Here is a 20749-nt window from a genome sequence, read left to right as displayed (position 1 = left end):
CATGAAAATATATCTTTGCACTTATGCAACCATACCCATACACATATTTGTTCAAATAACCCTAGAATTCTAGAAGGCCCGAGCTGTTGCCAATGGTCACCCCTGGTATGTGGGATGGGGTAGGGTGCAGGAGGGTGGGAAGGCCAGTGTCGCATGGGAGGAGTTATGTGGGCAGATACCTTCACGTTTTACTTCTCCCTTTGCTTGCTTATTTGTATATTTTCCAATAAAGAATCCTTTTTTTTTTAAAGATTTTGTTTATTTTTTAGAGAGGGGAAGGGAGGGAGAAAGAGAGAGAGAAACATCAATGTGTGGTTGCTTCTCACATGGCCCCCAGTGGGGACCTGGCCCACAACCCAGGCATGTGCCCTGACTGGGTATCGAACCTGCAACCCTTTGGTTCACAGCTCGTGCTCAATCCACTGAGCTACACCAGCCAGAGCAAGAATCCTTTTTTTTCTAAAAGAGTATCAGTGAAAGTCACACTGTCTGAAGAAGAAAGGAATGAGGCTTTGCTTTGGGCTGTGGCAGGCCCCCCGCCAGGCTCTCCTCTGCTGTGCCCTGGTGGCTGCCGTCCCCCTAGGGGCACAGCTGAGCTGACACATGGCCCCTGACACCAGAGAGGAAAGTCCTAATCCTCTCTTGTGTGTTTCAGACGCTTTCACGGCTGGTTTCCAGTTCATGGAGACATGACTTTAAATGGCAATGCCCAAATTCAAGATGACATGCTGATGGCGAGCAATTCCGAGTCGGGCTGTCGGCCCCTGGGACTGCCCCTGGGGCACAGGGAACATCCAGAGCGAAAGGAAAATGTGCCCCAGGAACCAGGCGGAGTCCCGACCTCCTCATCTGCCCGAGTGTGGAGGCCAGGGAAGGGGCAGCGGGAGGCGAGGCGAACAGGCAATTCCTGGGCGAAGGGCCCCCTCCCCCCGCAGTAATCAGGGGCTGCCTTTCCGGCTTCAGCTTCCCCAACCTCCTGTCACACCCCAGCAGCCCGCTTCTCAGGCTGCATCCACCGCCAGAGCCCCTTGGCCCATTACAAGCAGTAGCTGCAAGAGTGTGATAATGATCTAGTCTTACTACGTAGGTGTCCATCACTGTGCTCACAACGACCCCGCACAGAGGGCTCTGTCCTTGTCTTTATCTTACAGATGAGAACAGAGGCCCACAGGTGAGAGGTGGCTGGCAGTGGCAGTAAGCCATCCCACCCAGTCTGATGCCCCGGGCCGCACTCTTAGCCTCTATGCTCTGAGGCAGGCACTGTTATGAGGTGACGCCAGAGTGAGCAGGCACGGCTTGGCCACTCTATGCAGTGAAAAGCGACAGCCACTGGCATAAGGCAGTTTCCCTTTGGGCTCTGGCCCTGGACAAGCCCCTTTCCCCCTCTGAGCCTGGATCCCCATCTGTAAAATGGGGCAATACTGCTCTTATAGGGTTGGACTGAAAATCAGAAACTGGATAGGCAGAGAACCTACTACCAGCCCCAGCTCTGGGGCACCCAATAAAAAGCAGCCACCCTCATCATCCTCATTGTCACTTGAACGAAGACATTCCTTTCTCTCTTCTTCTTAATGAGCTACTCCTATTGGAAACCAGGACAAGAGCTCACCTGGGCCCACTCAGAGTGGTGGGCAGAAGGTAGGAAGAAGGGTCATTATAAGGGCCCCACTTTGCACCTGTCCTGCAAGGCGCCCAGGGAGGTGCCCCCTTCGTTCCACCCCTACGGCCACCTCCCTAGCCCTGGCCTTGTTCCTGGAAGCCTTCCTGGTTCCCTGCCTTACTCCCCTGCAATCTGTGCCCACATAGCAACCACGGAGAACCCCCACTCCCCAGCTCAAGAACCTCCCCCACTTTCTGAGTGCAGCCCACCCCAACCTGGCCTTCTAAGGAGTCACCACCTCCTGTCACCGAGCTCTCTCCCTTCTCCGGAACACCCCGCACCTATGACAAGTCTGCGCCTCCCCAGCATGTGCTGGTCCCCTGGCTGGGAATGCACCCACCTCCCACCCTCTTCCCCGATGGACCCTTACTCCCCCTCCGAGGCCCTGCTCCAGTCCTCTGGGACTGGGCGTTCGCACCCAGGGCCAGGGACCCTCCCTTGCCTCACTGCACTGTGCTCCTCAGGTGCCGATGGGCGGGCTCTAGGGAAAAGTGCGGTGATTTACTGCCTTACAAATCTGTCTTCCCCACTATCTTTTCCTACTCTAGATCAGGGTCTGGGCCCCTCTGCCTGGGGCTGTCACAGAGTCTAGCACATAGTAGGTACTTAGTAATTATTTAGAACATGAATAGATAAAGACCAGCTGCATCTGAGGAAAAGGAAAAACTTTCTAAACCCCACATTTGGGGACTACTGAACGTGGTGGCCGTTGAGGCCATTGCAATAGGTACTGTGTGTGAAGGCCCTTTTGAAACTGTGAAGTGCGGTCTGGAATCTCAGCTCCGGGTGTTCTCCGAACTCTGAGACCAGGGTGCTGGAGCTTCCGGTCTCCCAGGCTACAGATCCTCGGACTCCGGGAGGTTGCGGACCCAGCCCTGGGCCACCCTGTTGAAGTTGGGTCTGAGGCGGAGGAGTTCCAAGCCACTGATGAGCTCCGGGATGAAGGGGGTGCCTGCCCTGGACATGGTCTCCCCTGCCAGGGGTCCTCCGAAGGGCATGGGGGTCCTGGGGAGAGAAGAGCAGCAGGAGATGTGGGCTGGGAGAGGCAGCCCACTGACATGGGGGGGTCATGGGGTGGGCCCCTCCCTGCCTCTCTCCAGGCCTCAGTTTACCCTTCTGTACAGCAAAGTTGTGTACGAAACCAGGTTTCTCCAGCCCTGCCCCTACTGGGGATGTCTTGTTATTTAGAAATAGCAGTGACGTTTTCAGAATTTGAATCGGCTTGTCCTAAGCAAAACTCTAGGCTTCTATAAGTAAGCTCCCGCAGGCAGTAAGTAGAGTCGGGACAGGTTTTTTCCTCTGTCTTGCCCTCTCCCCTGAGAACAACATGGCGCCAGCTGCAGAGGAAAGAGTGCATGAGAAAGAGCAGAGAAAACCAGGGAAGTGCATGCGGGTCATGGCGGCCCTGAGCTGCTGACCTGTAAGGCAGGCGAGAAGAAATAACTTGACAACGGGGCAGATTCTCACTCGGGCACTGCTGCTGGGGGTGGGGGTGGGGCGCAGTGGCCTGGCTCCCTTGGAGGACAGTTTAGCGGGGTCCTTTAAACCTGCAAACATGCAGATGCTGCCGACCAGCAGCTCCACCTGCAAGCTCATGGCTCTGGGAGGCACGCACACGTGTGCACGGGGAAGCAGGCGGGAGCGGCGACGAGCCACAGACGGCCCACTCGCTGTCCACTGGCAGGGGATGGACACGGTAAACGTAGTTCCGTCACATGCTGGAATATCACACAGCGGCTTAAAGGCAACGAAAAGATCTACATGTACTAAGTAGAGCTAAAAAGCATAGTGTTGAGTGAAAAAAGCAAGCAAATTATAAAAAGTGCAAAATATTAACACGCACACATGTACACACACAACGCTATCCCCTGTGACGGTGGCTTCCCGAGAGTGTGCTGCAGCACACGGGTGTGCCACGGGAAGGTTTAGCACTGATCTTCCTGACCAGTCAGGGCACTGCCCTCTTTCCCTTAGGATGTTAAATAAAAGTGACAACAGCCAACACAACAATAGCCGCCTGGCATGAATGAATCAAAATTATACCAACTTTTTTGCCAGATCAGCAAAAAAATATATTTTTTTGGTATGCCACAGAATTTTAGCAATGAGTTTATGGTGCCAGGAGATGAAAAAGGTTGAAAATTGCTGCCCTGTGGGTATGTAGCTGCCCCTAGAAAATGTTCTGGAAACGTCCATAGCAAACTGACAGCAGTGTTACCTTTGAGAAGGAGACTGGGACTGGGGGCCGTGAACAAGGGAACCCTACCTCTGTTTGTAGTTGCATAGTTTGTTTGTTTGTTTTTAAGAGACTGTAAGTATGGGACTTGAAAACTATTTTTTAATTTTAAGGAAAAGAAAAAGCATTGCACGTAGGATGTTTCCCCCATAGTCTGGGTGGAACCAATGAGAAGAGGAGAGTGCTTGCAGCAGAAAAGCAAACCTGGGGCCAGAACCTGGGCTCCAGCCAGGGCCGGGTTGCTGCCGGGACCACCCCAGCTGTGGCAGCAACAGCCAGGCCCCGTGGGGACAAGCTGGGAAGTTCTGAAGCCTCACAGTTGGGTCCTTGACCGGGAGCCCAGAACCCTGGCTCCCGAGCTCAGCTTGGCCACCAACACTGCTGTTCCTCCTCACTCCGCCTCAGCTGGCCCTTCTGCCCCAGAAGGATCTGGGTTCAGGGGTTCCCGAGACCCGCCTTCTGCTGGTGAGAATGTGCCTCGGGCTGTCACAGGAGGTGTCAGACGGATGGGGCTGCAACCTGAGCCCGCCAGCCTGGAAGCTGGCTGTCAGGCCTGAATGTCTGCTGAGGGTTTTAAATAGCTGGGGAGGCAGGGTCTGCGGCCCCAGGAGGTGAGAGAGCACAGTCCTGGCTGGCAGGAAACCCCAGAACATCTGCCAGTGGCTCATGGCTGCCACAGCGCTGGGGTGGGGGAGGGGACACAATTCTTTCCGTCGGGGGGGGGCCTCCTTGGCTTTGAGGGCTGTCACATCCCGCCCCCCAGCAGTCTCTTCTCAAAGCCCCTCGCCCCCAGTTCCTGCAGCCCTCCCTCAGAGGCCCGCTCTCCAGGCCTGGCCAGGCCCCGCCCCACCACAGCCTTTGTGAGGGACACGGTCTGCACACTTGGTCTGAGCAGGTGCCGGGACGGCTGGACCTCGAGCGGCCTCCTCTCCGGGGACCCTCCGTGCTCACAGGCACTGCAGTGAGGGCATGTTTCAGGGATCGCGTCAGGCTGAGGAGGCCAATCACAACCAAAGTCCACGCCCCAGGCCAAGGCCTTCCTCCAGTGCCGAGTTCCTATCCTGGCTGCTATGATCTGTTTTGGGGCTCTCAGGGCAAAAAGTTAAATATATCCCTTTGTTCCCCATTAGCTTCTCCAGCTGGCATTTCAACCTGTAAACAATAATAATAGCCACCCTTGTTTACTGAGAGCTTATTACTCGCCAGAAACTTTGCCTATGGCTTCTCACACCATCCTCACAACAATCTTATGAAGTAGGTACTGTAGCAGTCTCATTTTACAGACGGGGAAATGGAGGCTCGGAGAGGTTGAGTCACTTTCCCAAGGTCACACAGCCAGGTGAGCCAGAATTTAAGCCCACATCGAGGCCCCATGCTCTAAACAGCACAAACCACTCCACTGTGGCCCTCACTCCCTGCTTTGGGGCGGCCTCCACGCCATTTCCCAGATCACTGATGAAAACGAGGAAAAGGCTGAGCTCTCTAGGACCGGTGAGATCTGGGGCCCCCATGAGGGAAGGATGCGCACCTCGATGTGCATGGAAGAGGTGGCACATGGTAGCGATGGAGGGCAAGAAGCCAGACGGCTTGAAGGTTCCTTGCTTTGGAACCTTGGGCAGGTTGTGGATACACCTGGGCTGGTCTCTTCACACGCAGAACAGGAAAAACTGTAGCACCGGCCCCGCCCTGCCGTGGGGAGAATCCAACGGGATGTGTGACGTATTCCCTGTGCATTTACTGAGCACCTACTCTGTGCTGAGGCAAGAGTTCTCGTAAGTTCTAGCAAGAGCTCCATAAACGTTTCAGGTACAGCCTGGCCCACAACAAGTGCTCAGAAAATGCAGCCCCTGGAGTGGCCGTGGCTGGCACCCATGCACCTTCCTGTGGCTTCTCTAAGCTGCCCACCCCGCCTTACTTGTTGAAATTTCGGTACTCCGCAGGGCTGGGGGTGTGACTTCGGCCATCTCTCTGGAAGTCCTGGCAGCTGACGAACTCCTGCCACGGGCAGCGGTAGCCCTTGGGGATGACCGTGTGGTTGAACTTCTCTGGCGGGATGCTTTTGAGTGGCTCAGCATAGCCTGGAGGTGGAGCAGGGCGCGTGGTTCCTCAGACCCCAAGACCGCACTCCCTCCGCCCACCTGTGGGTGCGTTTAGGGGAGGGAAGACTGAAGCTGGGAATGGGGAAGGGGGGGATGTGACACCCAAAGTTGATCCAGCAAAGGGTACCCTTCCCCATCCCTGGAAATAAGGACTGGAGCAGGGGAATCACGACTTGGGGTGCAGATCCCAGTTTCCATTGGGACTCAAGGTCGCTGCATGACCTGGGGCACCACGCTGCTCCTCTTTGGTCTTGTGTTAGGTCCGTGGCGGGTGTGTGTTTGGGCAGGGAAGGGGGTGGACTAGTTGCTCTCTGGGCTCTCTCCTTGCCCTGCTGTGGAGCACACCCACCCCACCCCAAGGTCGATCCTGGTCTTGGACCCGGAGGCCACTCACCTGGTGCCAGGGCGCTGGGGCTAGGGGCGCGCTCTGCCTGGGAAGCTGCGGGCTGGGCGTCTTCGGGGTCCCCAGGTGAGGCCGGGAAGATGTGGAGCTCGGAGCGGTAGTTCTGATCCTGCGGGCCATTGGCAACCTGGGCATAGGGTGGGTGCTGAGAGGCGGCGGACAATGGCCTTGGAGTCGCCAGGCCCCATCCCCAGGTTCCCCTGCTCCGGGTCCGCCTCAATGCTCACCTTCCCCTGCTGCTCTGTTCCTGTCACCTCCCCCTGGGTGCTTCCACCCACCGTCTGTGCAATTCGAGTAGCAAATAAGCAGCAGGGAAGCCAGCTTGGCAAGGGGCCAGGGATCACCCTCCACTGAACAAAGGGGGGCACATGATCCTAGCACCCACCTCCCAGGGTTTTGGGGGTTATGAGTTAATAGTGCAGAGCCCTAAACCTGGTGCTGGGACAGAGCGATGCTCTCTACATGTTAGTTGCTATTATAATATTAACTCTGGGCAGATAACCTCCCCAAACCTCAGTTTCCTTCTCTGTGAAATGGAGATGATGATGCTAATAATATCACTTTTTGAGCAGAAAAGGAGTTTATGACACGTCAAGTGATTAGCTAGCAGTGTCTTAGGCACGTAGCAAAAGTAGGCATTCTGTCATCGTTATTATTCTGCCATCCGACTCCTTCCCAGGGGCTGCCGTCTCACCCAGCAATTGGGCGGAGCAGCGATGAACCGCCCTGTGCCGGTCAGAAGTGCCTGGCACTGCCCGCCGCCTTTCTGAAGCCTGAGGATAAACCACCCTCCGCCTCCTTTCTCCAGCAGCCGACTGTTCCCCAGCCTTTCCCTCCTTCCGGTGGCAAGAAGAGAAAAAGGCGTTCTGTGTTTTCCATCTTAGAAAAACCTAAGTCTTGTTTGCTGTACATTCAGCCCAGAGCGCAGGACCGCTCATCGGCACTGTTTGCAGGAGCCAGGGCCCCTTGCTCCGCAGCTCCCCCTGCCCGCTCCACTTTATGTTTTGTACCCAGAGCGAGGCGCCTGAAGAGGTGACAGTGTCCTGGGAAACCACAGCAAGGCAGGGACCCAGTCTGATGGGAATGTCACAGCCTCCCCTAGCTGGAGCCTGAGGGGCTCTCCAGGGGCCAAGGGTCCTTGCCTTGGCTCACTGTTTGGGTTTCAGCAAACCACTGACCTTCTCTGGGCCTCAGTTTCCCTGCGAGCACAGTGGAACTTACCGGCCGCTGGCTGGCCGCAAACTCAAAGGTGAATTTCTGCACACGGCGCTGCCTCTTCTGGAAGAGGAGGGATCCCCGGTTGTTGCGCAGCGACAGCTCCTCCATCATTAAGTCCTGGGGCACGCTCAGCTTCTTGCCCAGGTCCAGCAAAGGTGCTGCGGGGGAGGCCAGAGGGAGCTCTTACTGCCTAACACTCAGGTCGCTGGGAGCCACCTCAGGGCACCTCCTCACAGCACTGTCCGCTGTGCATGAGAATCTGGCTTCTCCCCACAGCGGCCAGCACCGAGTGTCATCACTCAGGGGACTCTGCCCACCTGGGGGGCAGAGATGACGCCTCAGAGTTTAATTTGCACGTTGGGCACTCAGTGAAATTGAGCGCCGTTTCACGGGCTCTTTGGCCGTTTGTATTTCTTTATTCCATGGGTTTCCTGGGCAGCTCTTTGCCCACAGGGGTGGAGGTGGTGTGAAATGGTTGGAGTCTAGGTATCTTTTAAAGGTGGGCTGGGGTGGGGGTGAGAGAGAGAGGGTGGAGGTTGCTGGCAGGCTTTCTGGCCGGAGCCGCTGGGAGGACGGAGCGGCCACCCCCGGAGACGGGGAGGGTCTGGAGGAGGAGAAGGCGTGGGAGAGCCAGGAGTTCAGTTTTGCACATGTTCCTTTAACTCTGGGATAGCCTCTTATGATTATAAAACATGATACATGTGCATTGAAGAAAGTTAGAAAATACTGATATAAGAGAAAAAAATACCATTTTTATACCACTCAGAGATTGCCACTATTAACATCTTGGTATATACCCTTCGATGCCTTTTTCAATGACTATATGTTCAGACATGAGTTTTTAACCAAAATGAAATCATAGCCTCCGTGCTTTGTAACTTCTTCAATCAACTAAAGATCTTCACCTTCCCAAGTGAACAAATCTTTGTTTTCTATAATACCCACTCTGTATTTAAAGCCCCTTGATTTTCTCCCAAGCTGGGTATGCATCCGAGTGGAGAGTCCTGTGCCCCTGGGAGAAGAAGGCTGACCCGAGGTGACGGTCGGGGCATCGCGGGCCGGCAATGGTATTGGCTGTGTTTGTTGTTTTCGGGGAAGAGCATTGCGTTCCCTTCTTTTCTCACAGTTAGGACCGTAGCGGGTTTACACCCTGGGGTCCCCAACATTTAGACCAAGGAAGCGAGACTGCGGACCTGGGGGCCGAGCAGGGGCACCCAGCGAGGCAGAAGGAAATCTAGGGTGTGGTGTCCTGGAAACCGAATGATGGACGCGTTTCGGGGGAGGTGGGGCGACCCACGGAGTCACGGGCTGCTGGTGTGTGGGGTGAGGTGAGGGCTCCGTGGGTCACAATCTTTACTAATGTGGCTACTCCTGGTGGTCCTCACAGGGGCAGTTGCTGGCGAGTGTTTGGGTGGGAAGGGCTTTTTGGAAAGAGTTCCAGCGAACAGGGACAGAGGGCACTTGACCACACCACGAGGAAGCAGCGAGCCACATCCAGGCGGTGGAACCTTCCACAGGGCAGCTGGCCTGGCTCCCTCGGAGGAGTCCATGCCATGGGAAGATAAGCGAGGGTTGTTTTAGGTTAAAGGGGACTTAAGAGACATGGCAACCAAATAAAAACAGCGGCCCTTGTTTGGATCTTCACTGTAACAAAACAGAAAATGGGAGAAGGCCAACTCTGGGACTGGTTATTGGGCAGTATTCTATCAATATCGCTCATTTTGTCCTTCCGTGTGCTACTATCTTTGTGGCATGTAGGGAAATGTCCTTTTTATGCTTTTCATGGATTCAGAAGTATCCGGAGCATGAAGTGACATGCAATTTTGGATTTGTTTTGGATTCCAGGAATAAGAGGAGGGCCACGGGGATTTGCACTCTGTACTTTTATGTGTGTTTGGAAGTCACCTTGATGAGGTATTAAAAGGAGAGGAAGCAGAGACGGCTGCTTTGAGGGCCATGCTCTCCGTGGCCTTGGCTGGAGGCAGGTGTGGAATCAAGAGGGATATTTGTTTGCTTGGGTGTTTGTTTTTGAAGAGGGAGAAATAACAGTGTGTTTGTGAGCTGACGGGGAAACTTAACAGCGCGATGGACAGAGAGGGGTTCTTGAGCTGGGGAGAGGGAGGGGGTGCGGCCGGTGCCCACCCAGAAGGCAGGCTTCAGACAGGACAGGGAGGCTCACCCACCACAGCAGGAAGGAGAGCTGAGCATGTGGGCCCGGGGACAAGCGAGCGGACAGACGTGGAGGGGGCGGCCTGCAGATGCTCCCCTTCGGTGACCGGACTTTCCTCAGTGAAAGAAGAGGGAAGGTCATTCGCTGAGAAGGAAGATGCGGGAGAGAGATACCAGGGGCTTGAGGAGAGAGGGTGCCAAAGTCGCCTGACAGCAGTGTGACTGGGCCAGGTCAGAGAGACAGGAGTGGTCCCCAGGCAGCCCTGAGGCCGTTCAGGGCCTGGGACTCAGTCCATTCAAGGCTGGACTCCTGCACGGTCTTTTCTAAAAGGAGGTTAAGGGTTTTTTCATTCTTTCAGCAAAATTAGAGAAAGCACCATGTACATGTTGAGGGCAGAGAGAAATCTACTGTAGGTCCAAAGGGGGAAAGTTAGTTTCAGAAGAATTTGTGTTCTAAGGTCCCACTCATATATTTTATTTTACTTATTTTTTAGAAATAATTTCTTTTTTAAAAAGATTTTATTTATTTTTAGAGAGAGGGGAAGGGAGGGAGAAAGAGAAGGAGAGAAACGTCAATGCGTGGTTGCCTCTCAGGCACCCCCACCGGGGACCTGGCCTGTGACCCAGGAGTGTGCCCTGACTGGGAATCGAACCAGAGGCCCTTTGGTTTGCAGGCCCGCACTCAGTCCACTGAGCCTCACCAGCTGGGGGCTCACTCATATATTTTAAAAAATAAATATATGCTCATACACACATTGAAAAACCTGCAGGGAGATACACCTAATATTAGCAGTGATGGCTTATGGGACATAGGAATGGGGGGGCTGGAAATTGCACTGGTTTTTCTTTTTTTAACAAGAAAATCTATTGCAGATGTAAAAATATAAAAAGACTATACATAAATTCATAACAACAATGGTGTTTTTATTATTATTCCTCTACAATGGGTATCTTTTGGTAGCAAAGCCATGAGTTTTTTTCTCTTTCTACTTTTCTTTAGTTTCAAAATTGTCTTTAATTATTACACTAGCCATAGTCAAGGGTTTACCTTTTTCCAGTCTGGCATAAATGATGTGTGTCCATATTTGGGGGTCTAATGAATTACTCAGGCCCAAGAAGGGGGAATGCAGGGCCTGGTTCTTCCAGTTAGAGCATCAGCCCTTCATGAAGTTTGCATGTGTCAGCACACGGAATCATGGGATAAGAAAAAGAGATGAGACTCCAACAAAAGGAGGCCAGGACACACAAAATAGGTTAAAAGGATGACTCACGTATAAAGCCATTCGACATGATTAAGTGCTTCTTAGGAGGCCAAATCTAGCAGTGGTCTTAGGTGAGGGTTTATCAGAGCTCAGTTCACGGCCCCCAGCACCCGCCCCCTCAGCACCCCCATGCCCCCAGGGGAATCACCTGGGCGCTCGTCTGAAAGGCGAATGATGGCTCCCTCCCCAGGGCCACTGAATCAGAATGCCCGGGGTGGCCGCTGCTAATCCACATTTTAAGCAACTCCATGTCACTATGATTCACACGAAAGTTTAAGAGGCCTGACTTAGTTGAATTTGTTTTTAAAATACTTGAAATGCTCTAAAGTAGGCCAAATAAACAGACTTTAAAATTATGACAAGAGCTCTGGAAGAGGTCTTATAAAGTCGATAAACATGTAGTTTAGATGATGTATTCATTGGACGAGTCAGCTTCTAAATGAAATGGCCTGAGCTTGGTTGGGTAGCCTGTTCTCACCACCCACCCCACTTTCCCTCACCCCTCATCTCCCAGCCCAGGGGCTCTGTGGGGCGTGAGGTTCCAATAAGCAAGGACAAGCGTGTGGGGAGCATGGGGCTCCAGTTCAGGCTGGACCTGGGACTAGAGCCTGCAGAACTCCGTCTGGGACTGAGATAAGGACATAGCTGGGGCCAGGCCTGGTCGAGGGCCCAGGCGGCAGATTTCCCAGGCACTCCCTCGGGGCTGACCTGGAACTCACACCTGTTTTTGTAGGCCTGGGGCCAGCAGGCCCAAATGGCTGCAATCTGGGACCAAGGAAAAAGGATGGGGTCTGAGGAACGCTCGAGGGCTGGGTCCGCCTTACCTGGTCCAGCTTGGTCGCCCATGGCAGCCATCACTGGCTCCTTCTGCTCCTTGGGGATCATCCTGTAGATGAGACGATCCATGAATGGGCCAGGCCGTCTCCACTGCCCTCCCGGATCTCCTCCAAGTCCCTGGCCCATCCGACTCCAGCCCACCCCAAAGCCTCAGGCGAGGGCTGTCTGAGCTGGAAGGGCCTTTGGGGCTTCTCTGTGCAGAGGAGGAGGCTGAGGTCCAGGGGGGTGGGGGAAATGCTCAGTCTTTCATACACTAGAGAAACACTCTCTCTTCAGGGGTAGTAGTAGCTGGGGTGCTAGGGGTGGGGAAGGTGGGGGTCTCCAACTGTTTTTTTCTGCTGACGCAGGGGAGCTCTGATCGGTGGCTGAAAGAGGTGGGAGGGGGCACATGGGGTCGGGATGGGCAGGCTGGGGTGACTTGGTGGTCTGCAAGGCTGGCCCTCCCCCGTTGTCCCCAGTGCTTGGTATGAGGGCTTGAGGGCACAGGCTGATCCAAGGAAGCTGAGAAAATCATCACCCCCTTCCTCTGCTCGGGGCTAACTTTCATGATGCTCTCTTTTATTTTAATAATATTTCCATTTTTAAATGATAGTGGACATATAATATTATTGAGTGATCAGGCATTTATACAACTTATGAAGTGATCACCCCAATAAGTCTAGCACCCCATGGTGCTCTCTTCTTCCTCACCCCTTTCTCCTCCTCCATGTCCCCATTTGTATCTCCTGGAACTTTCCAGGAAATTTACACATAAAATGAGGTCCGGAGTCCCACCAAGCCTCTGCAGGCTGCAGGTCCAGATCCCCTAACTGGTCCCCCAGAGAGAAGACAGAGCCCGTGAGCCCCTTGACCGACCACAGATCCCTGTGCCCGTCTGCTTTGCTTCCGGGTTTATTCCACGTTCCTTCCTTAGAAAAACAGTCTGCCTCCATCCGTCCCCGACACCCGCTCCCAGCCTAGATCGGTGGGCGCCGAGCTGGGTGGCCTGGCGTCTGCTCGGTGGCCCTGACTCCCTCTGTAATTGTCATGAGCAAGTTGCTTTCCATCTCTGTGACTCAGTTCCCCCCTCTGTACCATAGGGGGTTGGGCTAGATCACAGGGTTCCATGGGTGGGCTTCGAGAGCATCCACAAGCCCCCTAAAACCGGGTGCAAACATGAGTAGTCGGCATGAGTTTGGGGTGAAGGCCACCAGATGGCTGAGAATGTTCCAGCTGCGACCACCGAGGACTCCGCAGTCTGTAGGCCTGTGTCTTGATGAACACCGCTCCCCCAACCCCAACAACACACACAGAAATTCACAGATGTTCAGACGGGCCCCTCATTTTCCAGCCTGGGACCCTGCTTCCCTCTACTACCTAAAGATTTGGGAGTCCCACACAGAGCCATTACTTATTCCCACCTCGAATCCTAGCCACCTCCACCCCATTTAACCTAGAGTACCCTAGGGCTCGGATCCCCTCCTGCCCCGGCTCAGGATCCAGGTCTCCTGGAGGCCCCACACTCCCCAGACCCTCTGTAGGCCCTTCCTCTGCTTGGACAGAACGGAGCTCTGCAAACTGGCTCACCCCCTCCGCCCACTCCCCACAACTCCACAAGTTCCCCTCGGGTCCTGGTACCTGAGAGGTGAGACCACAGTGAGCAGAGAGAGTGTGAGACCCTCAAGATTAACACCTCTGTCGGGAAGCTGCAAGTTGAATGGTCGGTGTTCCTACTGCGGTCAGGCGGTCAGTGAGCGGAGCGTGCCCTGCAGTCAGCTCCAGCCTCAGCTGACGAGAATCCTTCCTGCCTCGTCGTGGCTCACAGCCTTATTTCGGGCTGCAACAGGATCCAGGGACAGATGCTAAAAGCACCAGGCCCCAGGGAAGACAGGTGCCCCAGCAGCAGGCCCTTGCCGACAGAAGGGATTGGGTGCACGTGTACACACACACGTTCACATGCACACACCAAAGTCACCTGGAAATGCTGCAAGTCTCCAGTCACTTGAGCTTGCTAATTGTGTCCTCAGTGCCTAGAAAGGGGCCTGATGGGATCACCACAGATATCTGTTGGATGGATGGATGGGTGGATGGATGGATGAATTGTCCTTCAGGATCTTTGTTTGACTCACTTATTCTTTCTTTCCTGCCTTCACTTCTTCCTTCTTCTTTCCCTCCTTCCTCTCTCCCTTCCTCCACCTTCTCACATTCTCTGAGCCTCTCTCTCTGGACTGAAAATAAATGAAGCAGGACTCTGTGCTGAACTCAGCCGGGCCCAAGTCAGGCCTGTAAATAAGCCTTTGAGATGCATGATGGGAAATGCTCAGGGAGCATCCAGGGGAGGGTGCCATCAGCTTGGCCTGGGGGTGGGGAAGGCTTCCCAGCGGAGGAGACATTTGAGCTGGGCCTTGAAGGCTGAGTGGGAGTTAACTGGGCAGAGAGAGGACACAGGAACTGCAGGCCGAGGCCGAGTCACGTACGAGGAGGGCAGGGGGTCGGCGAGTAGAACCAGAACTGGGAGGAGGGGGAGTGCTGAGAGATGAGGCCAGGCAGGTGGGCAGGGGCCAGATTGTGTCAAGCTTGTCAAAAGGCAAGTGTGCTTTATAAAGAGCCGTTGAAGAGTTTAAAGTGGTGACGTGGAGTGGTCAGGCTGGCATTTTTCCAGAGATGTCTCTGGCTGCTGTAGGGAAAATGGAGGGGAGGGAGCCAGGCGGGAGGCAGGCCCTCACTGTGGTCAGGGGAGGGGTGGGGGTGGCTGGACAGGGCAGTAAGGGGGGCATCTGCAGGAGGAGAGGGGCTTAGGGGTACTGGAGGGGTCCCTGGGTGCTGGTGAGAGACGGAGTGCCGAGGTGAGGGGAGGGCCAGTTGAGGGTCTGGCTCAGGCGACTGAGCAAGGCAACAGGAGAGGAGCATTTAGGGTGGGAGATAAGGCAGATACTGAATCCATCTGGGATGGGCCTATTTTGAGGTGTCTGGGGACTAAGACAGGGAGGCAGGGGGACGCTGTGTTCAGGGGAGGTTCCAGCTGAGAGTAGAGAGTGAGAGGCACACCAGCCACTGCCATGGAAAGGCGGGACCAGCAGGGCCGCCCTGGGCCCAGGGCCGGGAGCATCTGCACCTGGGTGACAGGGCACTGTGTAAGGGCATATGTGTCTGACAACATCTTAGGAAGACGCCTGGACGCTGCTGTGGACCACCTGAGCTTGGCTTTCTGCTACTCAGGTTCCTCTGTCCACCTCTGCAGGGCCTGAGCTTCTAGACAGGAAGGTGAGGAATGTTCCCAGGGCAGGCGTGGTCTTCCCTGGGAGTGAGGTCACCATTGCCTTCTCAGGGCAAAGGATGCCCCCATCAGGAGAGGAACACTCTGGTGGTCGGGGTCCTGAGCTCACCAGGATTGTCTGGACTTGGAAGTGGTCTCCTCCTCCTGCCTGGAGCCCTGACCTGCCATCAGGAAGCAGCCCCAGAGCCCTGGGTCCTACCACAGCTTGGGCCTGCATGCTCCAGTGACAGTGCCCTGTGGTCAGGGTCTGGGCCAAACCACCCAGACACATCACCTAGCCCAGCTCATTCGTTTCGCAGACAGGGAAGCTGAGGCTGGGAGAAGGGGTAGGCTTACCCCGGGGCACCTGGCTAGTGGGCAATAGGACCTGGACTTCAGCTCAGTGACTTCTTCGGTGCCCTGGAGTTTTTCCATTGTTCTCTTTCTCTTCTCGTGGTTGAGCCTTCCCATGTGTGTTACACATTCTCATCCATCCCGAGTCCCAGGGACTGTCCCATGATTGGGGAAAAGGGAAGGGCTTTAGACACAGCTGAAATTGACCCAGGAGGCAGAAGGATGCAGGAAGCATTTATTTAGGGCCAGAGCTGAATTCTATAGGAGGCAAGAGACAGGACACAGGCAATCTCTAGTGGGTTAGAGGAGAGGGCTGGGGGAGAAGGCAGTGAGATGAGGGCACAGCCAGGCAGAATTGCAGCTTTCTAAGGCTGCCTCCTGCTGGCTCTTCGGGGATATGCAGGTAGAAGTAGATACTCTATGCCACAGCATTAGCCAGTGGCCTCAGCGTCTCTTCTCCGAAATAGGCCTTAGCCCATCTTCCATGCTGCAAGGGACCCTGAAGCACGTGGGATCTTTGGTAAATGTGGTCACTCATCAATGACCAAGCTGGAGCACCCGCTCATCTTCCCACCAATAGGGCCTTTGTTCCCAAACCTTAGACCCTTGGCACCCTCTGGGATCCCTTCTTTATTCCAAGCACCCCACCCACATCCTGACCCCCAGCTTCCTCCAGCCTCACTTAAGGGTTCCGGATCTAACAAGTCATTTTGGGTTAGGGTAAGTCTATCCCTAACCCCACATCATACTCTGTCCTTCATCTTTAGCAACATCCTAGTTTCCTACACACCTTTGATCCTCAGCCAATTCTAATAACCCTCCCCCACCTGCACCCCTGCACTTAATATCCTGAAGCAGATATTCTGAACCTCTAGAGGGCACCACCAGCCAACTCTGGAAATGGTTGAACTACCGCCTCTCCCTTCCTAATACTGCAGAATGCGTTTCAAGGCTGGAAGAGCCCTCAGAGGTCATCTGAGCCAAACCATTTTCTACTAGAAGCTCCTCTATGCATCCTGGCCACTGCTTGCATCCCTGCTGTAACAAGGAACTCTTTGTCTCTTTCCATGCAGGCAACCTCAAACTCAGGGCCATCAGGTAAAGCCGCAGGCTAGCAGAAAGCTCCATGTCCCGCTGAAAGGGCTGCCATGAAAGGGCCCAAGAGGAATGGATGGGTTGGAGGCACCTAGGGCATTCCTGGAGGCTCAAGTCCTGGGCCTGGGGGCAATCATTGCCTTATAGAGCTCTTCTCTAGCTGCAGATAAGATGCCCTGGGCAGCCTGAGCTGGGGTGGAGAAAAGCATAGAGGGATGTGGGAGGAGGAATCTTCCTGCCTCGTCTCTCCAGAGGAGCCGGGCACCTTGAGCTGGCCTGGGAGACCTCTCTAAAGGTCACCATGGTAAAAATAGAGCTTGTCTGGGCAGGGATGGAAAACAGCTGCTACTGCTTGGGACTTGGAGCCAGGAAGGCAGACGGTCAGGCCGGGACCTGGGCAGGGAACTTAGGCCTAGGATCTTTTGAACACATCCCTCATTTGCCAGACTCCAGAGAGCAGAGCCAGGAAGGGAGGGAGGAGTATGGAACCCTGGGATGCAGCAAGTCCAGGAGTTCAGATATACAACACCCTGCCTTCTCCAAGGCATGTGTGTGTGTGTACTGATGGGAGGGGGCATTTAGAAGCTTGGAGATTGCTTCGGCCAAAGTCCCATTAAGCAGGTGGGAAAGCTGAGGGTCAAGGAAGGGTCTTGCCAAAGTTCACACAAGGGCTGAATGATAGAGTTGGGGCTCTGTCAGTACCCCACCCTCAAGCCCAGAGCTCTCCTTCCTGGCCCCTTATTTCTAGGGCTGTCCAAACAAGCCAGACCCCTCGGGGACCTGGTGCTGAAGTATCCCAAGTTTGAGGACTCTTCTTTCCCGCTGGGCCCTCCCGTGGTGGAGGATGCCTTGGGGGCGGGGGAGGTTTTAGGTGGTGCAGGAGGCCTCGGCGGGGAGGCTGCCACGCTTGAGCCTCAGGCTCCCGTTCCACCCGCGGGGGCAGATGTTGTAGCCGAGGATGCCGGGCGACTTCGCCCCGGAGTCCTCGGAGTCGAGGGACACGTCCGAGTCCGTGGGTGAGCGGCGATAGGGGAAGGGCCTGGACGGTGCGGGAAGCGGGCTGCGGGGGCTGGCACAGGGCGACGGCCCAGCCAGCAGCGGACCCCGCTGGATCGGGGCGAAGGTGGCCCCAGGGGTGGCTGCCGGGCCCGGGCGGGCAGGCTGCGGCGAGCGCATGCGCGGCGGCGGCGGCGGGGGCGCCCTGGGCGGGGAAAAGGGCCGCAGGCTCTCTGCACCCGCCGGCCGCGGGGAGGCGCTCTTGCGCCGGGCCGCGTTGATTATGTTTCGCGCCAGGAGAGCCTGCAGCTGGCGGCTGGGGGGCCGCACCTCGGTCTCAGATCGTTGCGGGGATACCGAGCGCTCGCTCCACGAAGGAGACATGGGTGGCGGCGGCGGCAGTGGCGGGGGGCTGCTCATGCTGCTCCCGCGGCCGGGCTCCCACGGCCGCGGGCTCACCCAGCCGTCCAGGCTGCTGGGGGGCCGGGACGCGCCTGGCGTCCAGGGTGGGGAGGTGGGCAGGCTCTCGCGGCGGTCCTGTGGAGAGAGCAGAGACGGTGGGGGTAAGCGTTAGTGTTGGGGTCCTCCACACCGGAATTTCGAAAGGGTTCGAGTTTGATTTGTCCATTGTACAGTCAAGGAAGCCAGCGATCAAAGTCGGGTGGTGACTGCAATAAAACGTAGGTGTCCCCACTCTCAGTCCAGATGCTTGATAAAGCCCATGATGCCTGGCCCTGGGTTTAACAGGGAGGCAGGTGACTGGTGGTTAAGAACCCTCGCTTTGGAGACAGACCCCTGTACTTTCTGAATGAACTTGGGCAAGTCGCTTCAACAGCAGAAGCAGCTGGAAACCTCTGGACTTCATTTTCCTCCTCTGTAAAATAGGGTCTCATATCAGCATGTTACCATGTGGGGTTGTTGTGAGAATTAAATGAGATAACTAATGTGAAAGACTGTTCATATGTTAGAAGATCTCCTGGAAGAAAGGAAGTGCTCACTAGATGTTAGCTGCCGTAAAGAAATGCTGGAAGGATTCACATGAAACTAAGCAAAGTGGTTCTTTAGGAAATGGGGTGAACCGGGCAAGGTGTAGAGCCACAGGGGTGGGAATAAGGCTTTTAGTGCATTATTTTTTTATGTAAGTTTAGGTTTTTGAACCACATAGATATAGTATCTATTAAAAATTTTAAACAAAACATTGATCATTTTTTTTAAAGGTTGGACTTAAGACAAAGGCCTTCTCAGCCCCCACCCCATTGCAATGGTCGCCTTCTAATTTTTCCTTGGGTGCCTTGAATAGGGAGTAAGTTCCACCGACAGATGGAAACACAGAAGGAAGCTGGGCCATTCCTCCCCAGGTAGCATGTTCCCCTCAGGGGACTTCTTGCCAGTATGGGGTGTGGTATGGGGTGTAGGGGGCGGGGAATGTGGACATCTTTGAGGTTATAAAGCACTGCTCTGCTCTGCACCACCACATTTGTTTCCTACCTACTTAGGGACTTTCCAGTCCCCAAAGTTCAGCCTCATGCTCTGTCTCTCACTAGATCCTCAAAACAGACCGAGGAGGTAGCTGGCATTATCGCACCCATTTTACAATGATGAAGATAAAGTTCAGAGGTGTAAATAACTATCCCATATGTTCTGCCCACCAGGAATATGTGTGTGTGTGTGTGTGTGTGGCTATTTATTGCTTGAAGGATCGCATTACACTTAATTTGAACTGGTATGAAAGGGCAGGGTGTGGGCTCCATGCCTAGTGTGTATCTGCTAGACCATCCAACTGTTCACCCAATCAGATTCCAGCAAGAAACCAGTCCACTCAGCCTTCAGTCCAATCCGAATTCACCACCAGTCATCCCTCAGAGTCCAGAACTAGCCAGTCCATTCAGTGCTTCCTACTCAATCAAAACCTAGAACCATTCATAACTGTTCTCTAATCCAATCAGTAATTAGTCACAGCCAAGCCATTCAGCCTCTCATTCAATCAGAATCTAATTTCCACCAATCAAAAGGAAGCAATAGACAAAGTATATGTTTTCTTCAAGGTAGCAGCTGCTAGATGAGCAGACTTAAAATTTGAGCCCATTAACCTGAAGAGCAATGCTGTGCAGGAGTTTTTCATAGGATGGTCAAGCTGGAGCGACCCGAGACCCCAGTCGTCAAGTTCAAGCTCTGTACAGGATCCACCCCTTGTACTCACAAGTTCATAGTTGTGTATACATGAGCCAGAGACACCAGGAGGTGCTCTATCTCCGCGACATCCCAGGAAGCTTGTGGTCAGCCCAGCTGAGGGAAGTGGGGCCAAGAGTTCATGGTCAAAGCCCATCAACAGCAACCTGAACTCTTCAGCCAGAAGAGTAGGCTGAGGCAGGGAGTGCTGTGTGAACTGTTGGAAATCTCTAAGGGTCCCCTTTCTCTGCCTTTGGTGGCCACAAGGGGAAGGCTAAGGCCAGCAGCAGGTGGAAGGAGTAATAGGACCGACTGCTCAAGCCTGGACTGGAATGTTGGGGGCAGTGGTGAGTGGCTGCTCATCACTTGGAGGTGGGCCAGAGCCTGACCTCATCGGAACTTCCATGGCTGGATACTGACTCTGTGTGTGTGTGTTGGGGGGGGGGGTGCGGGAGGCAGAGGAAGGGTGCACAAGACCAAAAGGCTGTGGGAAATCAGAGCTGCTCATTTTCTGGCACAGATCTCAATGCACCAGTATACACCAGAACTCCTGTGAAGTACACAGGGCTGAAGACTCCGAAAGTATGCCCACTTACCCCAGTCCCAGCCCCAAAGCAGGGCACGTGTGTGGGGCAAAGGCACGAGGAGAGCAGAGCCAGACGGGAGCTGGTAGCTCCCACACTGCCTTCTGTAGTCCTTCCACTGCATGGAAGGGGAGACTGTGGCCCTGGGGCTGTCTGGGGCCGCACAAGGAGTTGGGTGCAGACCTGGGACTAGACCCTAGTTCTGACTCTTGATGGTTTGTTCCTCCCCACCTGGGGCAGAGACCCAGTGTTCCGCAGAGGCAGGCAGTGATGAGTGTGGGACGTGGCCAGATTTAGACAGCAGGGAGAGGAGGAGGAACCTCAGGGAACCCGAGAGTTTGTGCTCCGGCTAAAGGCACATAAATTCCACTGTGAGAGAACTCAGCACCCTGAACTGTAAGAGGTCGTGGGTTTTCCCTATGCTCTACGGCC

General features: G+C 54.7%; 2 protein-coding genes across 7 annotated transcripts in view; both read right to left on the bottom strand.

Annotated features, from left to right (window-relative positions):
* Nucleotides 1-457: 457 nt before the first annotated feature.
* MYOZ3 (myozenin 3) lies at nucleotides 458-14015 on the bottom strand. 2 transcript variants are annotated; one of them, XM_036013999.1, is made up of 6 exons: nucleotides 13993-14015; nucleotides 11872-11933; nucleotides 7620-7774; nucleotides 6390-6525; nucleotides 5812-5974; nucleotides 458-2665 (listed from the first exon to the last, which is right to left on the bottom strand). In XM_036013999.1, the coding sequence occupies exons 2-6, from the start codon at nucleotides 11930-11932 to the stop codon at nucleotides 2497-2499; spliced, it is 684 nt and encodes a 227-aa protein (XP_035869892.1). In that variant the 5' UTR covers nucleotide 11933; nucleotides 13993-14015; the 3' UTR covers nucleotides 458-2496. The 2 variants fall into 2 exon arrangements, with proteins under 2 accessions (XP_035869892.1, XP_035869891.1); XM_036013998.1 differs by lacking the exon at nucleotides 13993-14015 and adding an exon at nucleotides 13502-13968.
* A 1675-nt stretch (nucleotides 14016-15690) lies between these two features.
* The window catches only part of SYNPO (synaptopodin), a 50990-nt gene continuing 45931 nt past the window's right edge, over nucleotides 15691-20749 (bottom strand). For all 5 annotated transcript variants that reach the window (XM_028527979.2, XM_036014575.1, XM_036014573.1 and 2 more), the window contains one exon: nucleotides 15691-18101. In XM_028527979.2, coding sequence (XP_028383780.1) covers nucleotides 17436-18101 — 666 coding nt within the window. In that variant the 3' untranslated portion in view covers nucleotides 15691-17435. The remainder of the gene's footprint in view (nucleotides 18102-20749) is intronic.

The sequence above is a fragment of the Phyllostomus discolor genome, chromosome 13 (assembly GCF_004126475.2).
Source record: "Phyllostomus discolor isolate MPI-MPIP mPhyDis1 chromosome 13, mPhyDis1.pri.v3, whole genome shotgun sequence".
NCBI classification, from domain to species: Eukaryota; Metazoa; Chordata; class Mammalia; order Chiroptera; family Phyllostomidae; genus Phyllostomus; species Phyllostomus discolor.
This window is presented reverse-complemented; position numbering and strand designations above follow the sequence as displayed.